This window comes from Fulmarus glacialis, unplaced genomic scaffold, assembly GCF_000690835.1.
Source record: "Fulmarus glacialis isolate BGI_N327 unplaced genomic scaffold, ASM69083v1 scaffold8739, whole genome shotgun sequence".
NCBI classification, from domain to species: domain Eukaryota; kingdom Metazoa; phylum Chordata; class Aves; order Procellariiformes; family Procellariidae; genus Fulmarus; species Fulmarus glacialis.
Genome location: NW_009233853.1, coordinates 36,109 through 50,670, shown reverse-complemented (window position 1 = coordinate 50,670; position 14,562 = coordinate 36,109). Strand labels below are relative to the sequence as shown.

The window sequence follows — 14,562 nt, the reverse complement described above, 5'->3', positions numbered from 1 at the left end:
CTGTGCAAAATAAACCCTGGATGTTCTTATGCAGAATTAAAATGGGACTCAAGAACTTTGCTACACCTTTGATCGATTAGGAAGACAGCTTCTCAACTCTGGAACTACTTTATTCCAATTTCAAGGGTTTTCAAGACTTCCTCTTTACACCTCAGAGTGTCTTTTTAAAGAAAAGAGATGAAATTTTCTTGTAACGTGAGTTCAGATACTGGCCTTTTAAAACTATTATCAAATACCATAAGGTCAATGTAAAGTTGTGTCAGTTGCGGCTTTTGTCAATAGCATTTAGATTGGAAGTTTTCAGAAACATGGTAGTGGTCTACGAGTCATATGAGATAATCTATAAAGAAAAATGAAAGAGAAACATATTATGTTTTGTCCATAAGCCAAAACACAATAGACATTCTGAGATAAGACTGTGGGTGACATTGAGATCATCTGGGTGACACTGAGATCATCTTCCTGAGATAAGTGCTAACAGCAACATCTCTTTGACAGGAGAAAAGACAAGGCCCTACAATTTTGTGAAGATTTATCCAAATAGTTTATATATTATGATTATATCTATTTAAAGGTTGTTCATTTTTTGTTTAGATTAACTATATCTTCTGATGCCAGATTTCTCCCAAGGAGCTGAAAGTTATTATTACTGCACTGTAGCAGAAAAAAAATATGTGAAGATATAAGCATAATACTGTTTTAATGGAGTATCCTAATATTGTGCCCTTATGAAAATTGAACTGAATAAAACATTATTTTAAGAATGCAGAGTCCCACACTGATGAAATAAGATATCTATCTTCAGCATTGTAGAAGTGACAACTATGCATGTTTGTTTTCTCTCAAGTTACATTTCTATAGTTGGTATAACTCTTAAACCAGAATAAGGCAGTGATTTGATTAAATTAGTCTGGAGTACTACATAAGCTATGTTTAATGCTGGGAGTACTTAAAAACAGATGCACACATTCATGTTTTTGATCAGGTATACGGCTGGCACCCCATATAAAAAATACATACTGTAAGTTTCTCTAACTATTTTATTGCATTTTCACATTTAAAACTCTACCTGGAAAAAATGCATTGCTATCTCGCATTCTTTTAGGGCTGCACTCAGCTTTAAGCCCTGAATGTGTATATCCACATTCTTATTCACCTAATGATGAGGTCAACAAAATACTCGTGTTCCCCACTTAGGCTGCTCACCGTGAATAATCATGTTGCTCTGAAGAGTTTTATACAGTACTCAAAGTAAGGTGTACTGTTGAATATGCAGCATCAATCTCACACACTTTCCAAAGCACAACTTCATGGTGGACGGAGAACACTGAGAATACCAGTCTGATACAGTGAATTCACATCCATTAACTAACCAAGGGAAAATTTCCAGTATTCCGGAGCCACTAAAGTTTTATAAAATTGTTTTCTTTGCTCAGAGTGTCATAGAAACAGAAAAGTAATTCTGAATGTGTCATGCATGCCCTTGCAGAATGTTGGCTTCCCAGTTTATTGCTGTCTGTACTGATGTGATAATATCCAGACTGCTGGATCATCACTGCTGTTCCATGTTCTGTGCAGCCACTGAAGCAGACAGATACCCTTTCCCTGTGAGTTCAAAATGAACATGTCATTTGTCTTTAAAGTTGCAAAAGCCGTTCTTTAAAAGAATGTCATTTAACTTTCTTTTTTTCTGCAAGGCTTAGATATTTCTACATCCTATATTTCCTGTTGAGCTTTCCTTCTCTGTCTCTTGTATTCTGCAGACACTGTAGAAGATGAAATGGAAATGGCCACAGTACGACATAGACCTGAAGCTCTTGAACTGCTGGAAGCACAGAGTAAATTCACAAAGAAGGAACTTCAGATCTTATATAGAGGTTTCAAGAACGTAAGCACTTCCTTTTTGAATTTACCATCAGTTTACAGGATAGGGCACTGCAGTCTCACCAATATAAGAATGACTGGCAATGAAGCTCATAGGATTCAGTAGCTAAATACTGCGTGTCTGGTCAGGTGAGGAAATAATCACTCTGCAACAATTGGGCTGTTTAACGACCAAGAGATGCAGACAAATTAGAAAGCATCCAGAAGAGAATAATTATAACTTAGTATAGTAGGACTTTGTTCAAGGACAGATTGAAAATTGTGTTGGAGTTGTTTGTCTAAAGATGAAATAATGGGAGAGAATGTAAGTCCTGGAGAATTTGGTCACTGAGAAAAAGGATTTTGATTTTTGTGTTCACAGTAGCTATTACAAGAAGTAATTCGCATAAATTGCACTAGAGGAATTTTTTGTTAGGTGGACAGCAGTAGATGAATTCTTCAGTCCTTCCTAGCTCCCCAAGTATATAAACTTGTCAGATCCTTTTACTGGGAGTCATTATTTGTGATTTTTTTTTGCTGATGTATGTGCTCTATCGGCACGTCCAATGTTTTTAGTTGGCGGGGATCCCTGCTGAAGACCCCAGTGCAGTCTGCCTCCTTTTCCAGTGTGTATTTGCTGTCCTGTGGTGCTGGGCTTGGTGCTGGCATGTAAGGTACCCATGGTTAGTACAGCAGAGAAATAAGACACAAAAAGATTTTACTAAGTATTATTAAATTCTGGCTCTATACCAAAAGTAAGAGCTGCCCCTGATTTTATTAATAGTATACAAAAAAAAAAGCTGCTTTCTTAAAAAAATAGCCTTTTTCTCTCTGTTTTAATCTACTATCTTTTATGTGATTAACATTTCTATAGGATATTATGTGCAATTAACATCAGATAGAAAATATTTGATATTAAAAAAACTTGAATAATAGCAATTGCTTGCAAATAATGAGTGTGTAATGTTAATCTGTGTACTCAGTTGTGAGTACTGCAACTGTGCAGGTGCTTAGTCTCCTGCTGAGCTGGAGGTAAAGATAAATTTAATTGCATTTATCACCTTTTGATTTAGTTTTTCTTTCACCCTTACAAAAGGGCCGCCTTCTTGCCCTTGGCATTTACCACTCAAGTAAAGTTGTGTAACAAAGTATAATAATGCTAAAAGCACAATGAAGCTCAACTATGGAATCAGAGACAATATTTTCAATAGCTTGTACAAGAAGAAGTGTAAATCCTACAGAATTTTTAGCTATCATGTATTTTGTAATGAAAACAAGCCATGCAATGGATGTTTTAAAACTACATTTTTATCGAAAGCCTACAATGCAAGTAAAATAGAGAGTTACTTAATGTGTCCTGTCTATATATCATCCTCAGTACCAGAAGGTATATAATGTTGGCATGTTAGTGATTAACAGTGATTGCTCTTAAAAGCTTTACATTTCCTCAGGGTACCAGAGAACATTCCCCTGCTAATGACAGTATTCCCTAGGTATTGCAAATCATGAACTAATGTCCCTAATTATCTAAGGCAAAAAGGTACAAAGTATAGTGGATAAAATAAGCCTTCTCTCTGTTTCTCTAAGTATAATTATTTTTAGAGTCTCAGAAGTTAAAGACCTTGATAATTCTTTGCATAAAATGAGGTATGGAAAAAGACAATAGGTTATGAGAAAGTATTTTAATTTTAAACTGTTTTACTGTTTTTTGAAAAGAGGAATTCCAGCTCTTCATATGCTTTTGTGTTCTAAGATGTAAGTTCTACTTACATCAAAGCAGTGTCGATGGTAATACATGGTAATACATCTTTATTCAGGTGTTTCATTTCCTTATCAGTACATGATAATTCAAGACATGCGTGTATAAATATCTTTGACTATTTAGAGCTAATGAGCATGAACTTCAGTTTTTTTGTGTTTAATATAATTGCAAAATTATCAATTACTTTAAAAAATGCTGTAAAGCATGCCTAGGGCTGGTGACTCTTATAAAAGTAACTCACTTTAAAGCAGTAGTCTTTAGCCCAAGCATTAGACCTCAGAAATGAAGGATTTCAAAACTTTCAGTTGAGTTGGAGTTTGTTTTGTTTCTCATATTTATCAGTTTCTACTGCAAAATGCTCTACAGCTCTATGAGCACCTTGCCTATGTGGATTAGTTCATCTTTCCTGTCACATATCTAGCTTTTGCCAAATACAGTTTGAGCGGCTTTGGTGGTTACTGATACAGGATGGCATTAAAGTGCTTCCCATGGTCTGCGCTTAGATGGTCTCCCCCGACAGTGCTCAACCATCCACTTCTGTCTGCCACAGGCCACCTCCCTTCTTTCTGATCCAGCTTGACACTATCCTGCCAATATCTCCACCCCTGAATGCTTCACCTGTGGGCTTCATGCACCAATATATACTGGGAGCCACCCAGCTGGAAAGCAGCTTTGCAGAAAAGGACCTGGGTGTCCTGGTGGACACCAAGTTGAACACGAGCCAGCAATGTGTCCTGGCGGCAAGGAAGGCCGATGGTATCCTGAGCTGCATTAGGCAAAGTATTGCCAGCAGGTTGAGGGAGGTGATTCTTCCCCTCTACTCAGCACTGGTGAGGCCACACCTGGAGTGCTGTGTCCAGTTCTGGGCTCCCCAGTACAGGAGAGACATGGACACACTGGAGAGAGTCCAATGAAGGGTCACAAAGATGCCTAAAGGGATGGGCGCGTCTCACTTATGAGGAAAGGCTGAGAGAGCTGGAACCGATCAGCCTGGACGAGAGAAGGTTCAGGGGGGATCTCATCAATGTGTATGTTATCAAGCATATGAATACCTGAAGGTGGGGTGTAAAGAAGATGGAGCCAGGCTATTTTCAGTGGTGCCCAGTGACAGGACCAGAGACAATGGGCACAAACTGAAACACAGGAGGTTCCTTCCCAACGTCAGGAAATACTGTTTCACTGTGAGGGTGACTGAGCACTGGCACAGGTTGATCAGGTAGGTTGTGGAGCCTGCCTCCTTGGAGATATCCAAAAGCTGTCTGGACATGGTCCTGGGCAACCTGCTCTAGGTGGCTCTGCTTGAGCAGGGTTGTGGAACCAGATGACCTCCGGAAGTCCCTCCCACCTCAACCATTCTGTGATTCTGTGATATTCTGTTTAATCATTCCACTAGGAAGGAAACTCCACTGAAAATTTTTAATGAAACACACAGGCACACACCTTTAACATGACACCATCAAAACTTGTTTAGATCCTACCTCTGTACTTTATGCTTTTCACCTGATGTTTGCCTTACTATCTCTTCAACAATTTAATCACATAAAGCAAGATATGTTAAGGCATGAATTTAAGTTGCTGTAGCTCTGCTGACATTATGCTCCTGTTATACTAAATTTACAATGTCCCACAGCACAGTAGCATCAGTATTGCACTGGGAACTGGCAGGAGCTCGAAAGAGCTGTAGTGCAGACTTGGGTCCTAAAGGCAATGTAGCTAGTATCAGCTGGCATAGGCACTACATGTGCTCTAGTTAATTCAATGGAATTGTGCCCTATATAGAGATTTTTGCTATATTTGTATCACCAATGAACTATAGAATAACTATTGCTGCGTGAGCACTTGGTATTTGGAATCAACATGCAGTAGTTAAGCTAGTTCAACCATATCGGTTAAACTAGTTACTGCTTGCTAGTGTAGGAGTGAATGTTGGTTTCAGGCAGCATTTTCCCACCTATGAATTGACAGATTGCCTATCTCTTTACAGAAGGGACAGGAACTTTATCCTTATATAGAGCCTAAAAAAATGGGAGATTTTCAGTAGTTAAACTGTAATACTACCAGAAGATAAAGTATCTGTAACAGTGCAAATATAAATAACCTTAATGAACACAAAACTTTAAGCTTTAAAAAGGACAAGAGTCCGTATCTACTATAGCAGATAGTAGATAGAAGTTCAAAACTGACATTTTGACCAACATAAGAGGGACATGCACCTCTTGTAGCGAATCCAGAGGAGGGCCACAAAGATGATCAGAGGGCCGGAGCACCTCTCCTATGAAGACAGGCTGAGAGAGTTGGGGTTGTTCAGCCTGCAGAAGGGAAGGCTCCGGGGAGATTTTATAGCAGCGTTCCAGTACCTGAAGGGGGTCTACAAGAAAGCTGGAGAGGGACTTTTTACAAGGGCATGTAGTGATAGGACAAGGGGTAATGGCTTTAAACTGAAAGAGGGTAGGTTTAGATTAGATATAAGGAAGAAATTCTTCACTACGAGGGTGGTGAGGCATTGGAACAGGTTGTCCAGAGAAGTTGTGGGTGCCCCATCCCTGGAAGTGTCCAAGGACAGGTCGGATGGGGCTTTGAGGAACCTGGTCTAGTGGAAGATGTCCCTGCCCATGGCAGGGGGGTTGGAACTAGATGATCTTTAAGGTCCCTTCCAACCCAAACTATTCTATGAGTCTATGATTTCTTTCTGAAGAACTTGGGTATCTCTGTATTATAATTTTTCTTTAGGTGTGTCAGAAAGTAATGAATAAGCAAAGTGGAACTTTTTTCTGTATATTTTCAACAAGCTATCTAGCATGCACATTTTTCCCTCTGTCTTTATGCAAGCATGGCAGGAAGAAGTATGTCCCAGACATGATAAAGAAAAAACAATTGATGAAACAGAAAAAAAGCAGTTCTCAGTCCCTTGACCTCAGTATCCTGTTTTCAAGAGTGGCCAGATAAGGGAAAGTATATAAGAATAAGGGGAATTTAGAGTGATAATTCCCCTATCGTACTGTTCTGTCACCTTGCACTCTGCTACTGAAATACATTCTGTGCTGAAAGTTATAACTGCGTCTTTGTATTTTACATACTTTAACCAAAGTTTCTTCTATAAACTGTGATAATCACTTTTTGAACCTATCAGGGTATTTTGACATCCAGAGCATCCTGTGTGATATATAAGGCATAATTATACCTTCTGTGTCAAGTAATTAATTTCTGTGTCAAACCTGCTGCCGTTTATTTAAATATCTATAGTATTTCTGCTATAAGAAAATGAATAACCATTACCATTACTTCTCAAAGATATTCACTGTTTTACACACCTCTAACACATTTCCTACTTAGTCCCTTCTTTTCCTAACTGAAAAGTTTTTGTCTATATAATCTCACTCCAACCTGCTGATTTCCCTGAATCCTGTCTAGTTCTAGGATATCTGTTCTGAGATAGGGATGACCAGAGCTTCTCACAGTTTATGTCCAGTTATTTATTATTTATGACTTCAAATTACTTACATACAGTTCTGACTGACTTCAGACGAGAAAGCAGCAAGTACTCCTGTATTTCTGTAGTGTTCGTGATTACAAAGTTTGATTTATTATGTGGTTTTTACTTATACAAAAATAAAAAGGTAAACCTTTAAAGATATTTTCATCAATTTGATTTTCCAGTGTAGGCAAATTACACACCAAATCCAGCAAAAAGTAATTCAAGCAGAAGGAGCAGAAGGTCTTGAATAGTATCTCTGTGTGTGTGTACACACCTGAAAGCTTCAGAGAGTCTCAGATCATGCTGTAGTATAGCTGATGCTCTAGGAAGCAAGAAGTAGAGGATAACTGCAGGAACGGCCCAGAGAGTATTGAAATGCCTATCTTGGCAACAGCTGTTTTGGTAGTAGTAAAGGTCAACATTTAAAATACAAGAGGAGATACACTAAAGCAAACATAAGGAGGTGGGATAAACACCTTCAGATGACTACTACAAGGAAAAGCACCAAGGAAGAAGTTATGACTATATTCGGTAATTTAGCCTTTTTAAAGCTTCTGTACTATCCTTGAAAAATGAGCTTAGCAGAAGTCCTAAGCCCTCCCCAGGCTCAAAAGGTTGTCCCCAGCACTCTGTTTTACATGTTCCTGCATTCTGGTTGATGAATTTTTGCTCAGCTGCCATCACAGTGGGACCTCTCCATTTTGTATTTGGCTTCCTGTCATCCCATTTCTTGTAAATTGAAATTGTGATTGCTGCAGTCATTAACCTTTCAAACCAATGGCTCTGTGGCAGGCCTAGTACAAGTGGTACTTCACAATAAATTGCACAGACTATCAAGCATACACTCAACATGTGGTCTTTCTTTCTCTTTTGTCCATTGATAGGTCTCTCACAGTTTTAAAAATGTCCCTGAGCTATGGCACATTTCCATTTTAAAAATACTTAGATAATGCTTTTGCTGCACAAAAGATGCTCCTGTGCTAAACTTAAATGTTAATGGTCTTTTAATTTTGGTTGATTATTCTCATAAATAATTCTGTCGAACTCTGTGTTGGGAAACTACTAGACTTTGCCAGAAAAGTGAAAGGATTTTTGGTGAACATTGATCTTACCCAGTTGTATATCAGAGAAAGTGTAAATTGAAGTCACGCATGCATAAAAATGTCCCCCCCAGATACATACTGTAGCTTTAAATAGGCAGCTCCATACTTGTGACATTTATTGGGAAAACAACGTTTCTAAGATACCTTTCTTCTTCCCTATTGCCGTTAGCAAATGAGGCAAACAATGACAGTAAGATAATAACTCTGATAATGTTACAGCTCAAAGATAGGTTCCCCCATCACACTACCTGTCCATGTAAGAATACGCTTGTGCATAACTCAAAATATGCTAATTTATTCAAAGATTTTTCCATTTCAATTATGGTTTGATGAAAGCAACATACTGTATGTTGCGCTTGTGAATCTCACAGAAATTTTAATGAAAGCTGGTTTTATAGGTTATAAAGCTCATTTATTGATTGTCTAGAGCGTTTGAGTTTTGCATGTTAAAATACAACTATTCTCTTTGTCCTTTTCTGGAAAATTCTTTCCCTTTTGTTTGTTCTTCTGTTAGTCTCTTACAGAAAAAGTAAGTGAGGAGAAAGTGCTTGTTTTATCTAATTAAGTATATTTCCAATCTAATGAGTAGGAAATAAAAACATAGGGTTTGTGTCACGTGGGTTTATCTGTCTAAGGCATATCTACATACCCAACTGTAAGAATATTCATAGGAGTTTTTTGATAAGTGGGACTAGATGACCTGCAGAGGTCTCTTCCAGTGTTCCATCAGTTTGTGATCTGAATTGCCCACATTCAGTAATTAGATTAGTAATTTAATAAACAAGATTAGCTAATGGTTTGAAACTAATTGCTGTTTCTGTATTGTGTACAGCAGCCCAATCCTCTCAAAACCTCAATACACTTACAGTGTGAATTTTCATATTCTTAGCCGTAAAAGTCTCCAGAAATAAATAAAATCTGCATAAATACTTACTGTGGAAATTCAGGTTGTTGCTTGATATGGCTTTGCATCTAGGTAATGTTGGCACTCTGGCATTAAAAAAGAATTTGGGATCACTGAGACACAGAATCTTATGTCATCATTAACATTCACTGACAAGGAAGTCAAATTCAAAGTTTTGATGCTGATTTTCAAATACCAGTTCTAGACCTCGTGATAAGTGCTCATATTATGTACTTAAAGCTCTCCAAATTATCTGTGCTAGGCCCAGTGGTATGGTGTATAAAACTTAAGTTTAGCACCAGCTTTCCTTACAGTCAGTTTATTCAGAGATAGAGCCTATGAACTACAATTAAGAAAGTCTTCAGGATGGCAAGGAAGCCACTTACATATATTTATTTGAATTTATGTCCCTCTCCAAAGCTTGTGGGTCTAAATATTAGGCACCTTCAGGAGCTACAGTGATCTGCTGAGAATAGGTGCCTGAAAGAACAAAGTAGCTTTATCCACATTTGGTATAACAGCCTGGTAGTCAGAGCATTTTCCCAGGTAATGAGAGTTTTAAAAAGTGAAAGAAAAATTATAAATTTGATAAAAGTAATTGGGATTTTGAAGAAGAAAACTGAGTTGGTACACTGAATAAAAATAATTTTCACTCTATAAATCATTTCTCTACTCCTGCAATTTTTTGTTTAATTATGAGGATGAAGGTTAGGTATATACTGTGCATTTTGCAGTATATGCACAAACTTGCGCAAAACCCAAAACATCTCAATGTAATTTTGAGGATACTGAAGTTAAAGTTTTCAGACTGGTTTAACTTTTCTTACACATTTGTATGCATGATGTTCTAGGAACACTAAATATATTTGTTTTGCTCATTGTAATTGGAAATTACTTGTTAAGAAAGGAGGTATGAGAAATGTATCTCAGTGTCCTACAGATGGGTGACTACAGCTATTCTGTTTTAACAGCCTCTGATTTATGAGTGACAGAGATGTACAGTTATGTCTTTCACATCTGCCTTTCAAATGTAGTTTCTAAGATAATCAATGTCTTGATTAGAATTTATTTAGCACAAATGGAAATTGTGTCCCTTTGCATTATATTTGTCAGACACTAAAAGCTGACAAGGGACATCGGCATTTGACTATAAAAGAGATTAAAAAAATGGGTGATGCAAAGAGTTTGAATACCTCTGTGATCATCCAAACAGAGATTTTGAAAGTCCATTCCATTTTCATTGCTTCCTTACTTAACCTCTTCCACCTCTTCTAAAGCCTGACAAGGGGCAAAGACAACATAATCCTTTTAGTTTATATCTCTGGAACACCGTGTATTATGAAGGTTTTACACTACGTGAAGCAACACTTTAACTTGGATCAGCTATATCTGAGTCATCAGTGTCCCCTATCTCACAGAGTCAATAGGACGTCTTCAGTTCGTTGTGATCCCATTCAGTTCTATACTGACTCCATGCGTTTTTATTGTAATGAATAAATGCAGATTCAAGATTAATAAGGCCAGAAGAGAGAGAAAAAAACAAAAGTGAGCATGACAGACAATGGCACTAGTGCAATAGTGTTTTGGCTCTCACATCAGTCCTCCAAAGCTTGTTCTTGCAGACGAGGTGGCTCAGAGCTTAAATATGCTTTTCACCCTCCCCCACAGAGTCCTAGCAAGGAAGATTTCATTTCACCAGCAGTCAGCGCAGTTGCTTTTCCTTCAAGATTTGACAACTGTCTGTAGAAGTCCTTATGTTACACAGCATGTAATCTTAGCAAGAGTGGGATCTTTCCAGATGCAGACTTTCTTTTTGACCAAACAGAAAAGAAGAGAGCCTGAAAGAAAAACATAGGTCCGTTAAAGGTTCCCACCTAGCTCTTCTCGCTAACATGAAACAACACTAAAACCATTTGACCTATATCCCTCTGTGACTCTGAACATCAAACAAGGTGTGGGTTGCTCTGCTGGGTAACAGTGCATGAAACATGCCCGTTATGCTGAAAGTTTTTACCAGAGGTGCTGACCCCTCTGCACAAACAGTGTATGAGCAGCAGTGTTGTGGACACGAAGAGGATGTATATACAAAGAAGCACCAACAACTTGTCTTTCCAAATAGATGCAGTGATGACGCCTGAACGGATATTGCCTCATGCATATGAACCTGTTAAATTTGTAACATAGAAATGCCAATAAAATAGAAAAAAATAAAGGAAGTTCTGAATCTTACTAGAAAATCAGATAGTAATAATTCAAACTGAAAATTAACATCTCCCCATGTCAGAAAACTCTTGTGACTTGCTTAGCCTTAATAAACTAAGCAATAGGCAACTGCATAATGAAAGCCCAAGCAAGTAAACCTAGAAGCTGGATTTCATGTCTGCTGTCAAGAGACAGATTTCTAGAAATCATTTTTTTCTATCTAGAGAGAGTTTCTGAAGACATATATAACGCATGTAGCTCAAACCTCCATTTTTTAAAATAGAGTTACTATTTACCAGTTGTGCTTCAGATCAATTGTCTTCTCAATTTTAGATGACTGAAGAAAAACTTAAAAAAAAACCCTTTGCAAAGGCAGAATTCTGTTATTATGTTTCAAAAGCACTGGCATTCATTTACTAGGGTCTTAGAGAGAACTTTTCCATATTTCAAACAAGGCTATGTGAAAATCTTTTAACAAACTGAGCAATAAATAATGCTTACATTCATTCTATATTTCCTTCAGGAGTTAGTCAAGAAACTTGAAACTTTTCAAATATAAGAGTAAAAATAATTCGGAGGTACAGTTTGACAGACCTAGTGTATAGTTGTCAGTCGTCACAAATTTACAGACCTTAATGTGTTCAGCAGAGATATTCATTTCAATTAGTCTCGCAGTTGCTGGCAGAGATTGAAATCTTTTTGAAAGTTAATAATGAACTCAGTCCCTACACTTCTATTCATCTCATGACTTACTGCTGTTCATGGAGATACTTCATATTGTGTTCACCAAGGAAAACCTGTCATCTAGCATACCAAGGACTGTCTTCATAATAGTGATTACTTACTTCTGAATTATCTCTGAAAAATGTAGATGCCAAGTAGCTAATTGAGCACCCAGTATCAATAATAGTGTGGAGCACCAAATACCTCTAAAGTTCTTCTTTATTCTAAAAAAGTCAATATTATATTTTGGTGGAATTGTATTGTTCTATGCGCTCGTCTGTCCCTCCTATTTGAAATTGGCAGTACCCTGTCCTGTGCTCTGGTGTGCTCTCAGCGTGCCATCGGTCACGCCAGGCTGATACCTGATGCACAGTATTTACCTTCTGCTCTGCCAGCCAGCTGCTCAGTGTAACTCATCTGCTGGTAGAGCTGTTTTCTGCCACAGAGCTTTCATGTGTGTCAGTATGTGATATCTGAGGAATATAAATGTTTATGCACTAGAATATGAGAAGCAAAATATCTTCTTTGGCTACAGCTCACTGCAGCTACATTTTGCTGCAACTGGACTAAGCATTACAAAGCTTGGTACTTGAGTTATGTGAAATCGTTGGATTTTTGCTTCTGGGTAATCACTAACATTAGAGAAGTAAAATTTGGTGCAATGCACCATTGATGAGGTTGTAATTTAAAAATGTAGTGTGTAGACACCTCTTATCCTCCTTTCTCCCACCTGTCCCCTTTTCTTCACAAGGTGAGATGAATACTAATTGTAACTGCTATAAACACTGGACATTGTAACACACAGCTTAGCATAAAATGTTTTAGTGAGCCAATTTGTCATTTGAGAAAACAGTGTTCAAAAAATCCCTCTAGTTGGATTTCTTCCTACCGGTTTTCTTACATTTAAAGAGTTTTATATAAAACATGATAATTCTGTATTAAGTCCTGTACTAAGTTATCTCCCTGTTACACTGCAATTCAGACACACATATTTTCAGGTGGGTGTCCTAAGCCTGCAAAATGAGAGGAGGGGGAATAAATATATCTTCTGGCGATACTTCTGGATGGTGCAGTTTGACCATTTGGGTCCTGATCACTTCAAAATATTACAGACAAAATCTTATTTGTGCTCAACTCAGGGATCTGTTCTGGATCCCAGGAATTTGCAAGAAATTTTGGATCTTTGTAATTTTTTCTTGTTCAAATTCCTGATCAGTTTAAACAAAATCAGCAATGTGTAGGTTTTGTCAGAAAGCAGTGAAACCCTCAAAAGTCCTTTCTTGATTTCAACAGAATTAATTTCTGATTTGAGATTTCTTTAGGTCTACATCTGTGCTAAAAATAAACACTGATAAATCTTCAAATAAAACAGCAAATCACAAGTGCCAGAGCATGAAGGTCAAATCTTTCAGTGTCATGGAAATTTATTACAAGTCTTGGGCCAACCTGCATTTACCTTTGAGTGAAAGTCTAAAATCCAGTATCTAACAGAGACAATATTCTTTAGATCAGCTGGACATTTCCACAGTTGCTCTTCACTCTGATTATGTGAACAATTCTCATGTTAACTTTCAAGTAAGGGAATTTATTCAACCCAGTCAATTCCATTGTGAAATATACTTAAAGGACCTTAGACACGGTGAGTATAACAGAAGAAATAGGAGCCAATAACTCAGAAGACAGTATGATTCAGTAAACACAGCATGAAACTAGGAGTCTAACAACTCTAGCCTTTTGGCTCTCTGGCTGGCTTATTAACTGCCACACACTTATTAAAAGCCTTAACTATCACACTAAAAAGCCTTCTGGGTTGCAAGAGAGCATTATACCAGTGCTTCTCTGCCTGCACGGGCTCCACATTGACAACTGCCTAATTTAAAGTCTCTGGTCTGACAGCCAAAACCTTTTAGAGTGTCCCTGGCTATCTGAGAGATTGCTTCTCAGCCTTTGATCAAAGCCTCCCAAACATGGGAACAAAGTGGGGAGCACCAGTAGGGGGGCTGGTGGCTGTGGGAAACTGAACTTTCCCAGGAGCTGGAGATAGCAAAGTTCATCCTTACAGGAGAGAAAAATGAATACTGAATTCCTCGGCATTAAGAGTAAAATGTATGTTCTGTGGGCAGTATATTTGAGAGAGACTGCTTACCCCTCCATGACTAAGCTCAAGTGGAAATAACAGTAACATCGTGTCCGAAAAAACACTGAACTAGGAAGTACTCTGTGGTATTTCTAACAATTGTTTACTTGCTCCATTTATGCATTTCTGATACTATGACCAGCTTCACTGTGGCCTCACAAAAAGAAGTGTCAAGAATAATTTTCACAAGTAAACCCCCAGTAGCTGGATATAGCAGTATTTGTCTCTGGCATGCTATCTGCCAGCAATTATAGGTATCAGGGCAACAGGCACATGATTGTGCTTGTGATTAAAAATGTCAGCACTAAGCACTGGATCTAGGTGCACAGGAAGCGTATCGTACAGGCTACCAAATTTGGTTCAATAGGCAGGAAATCCAGGTTCCGTAATTAA

General features: G+C 37.9%; 1 protein-coding gene across 1 annotated transcript in view; it reads left to right on the top strand.

Moving 5' to 3' along the window:
* Positions 1-14,562, top strand: part of LOC104082355 (Kv channel-interacting protein 4-like) — a gene marked incomplete at its 3' end in the record, with an annotated part of 50,681 nt that overhangs the window by 3,529 nt on the left and 32,590 nt on the right. Inside the window, exons 2-3 of the mRNA XM_009585458.1 lie at positions 1,764-1,888; positions 2,440-2,537. Coding sequence (XP_009583753.1) covers positions 1,764-1,888; positions 2,440-2,537 — 223 coding nt within the window. The remainder of the gene's footprint in view (positions 1-1,763; positions 1,889-2,439; positions 2,538-14,562) is intronic.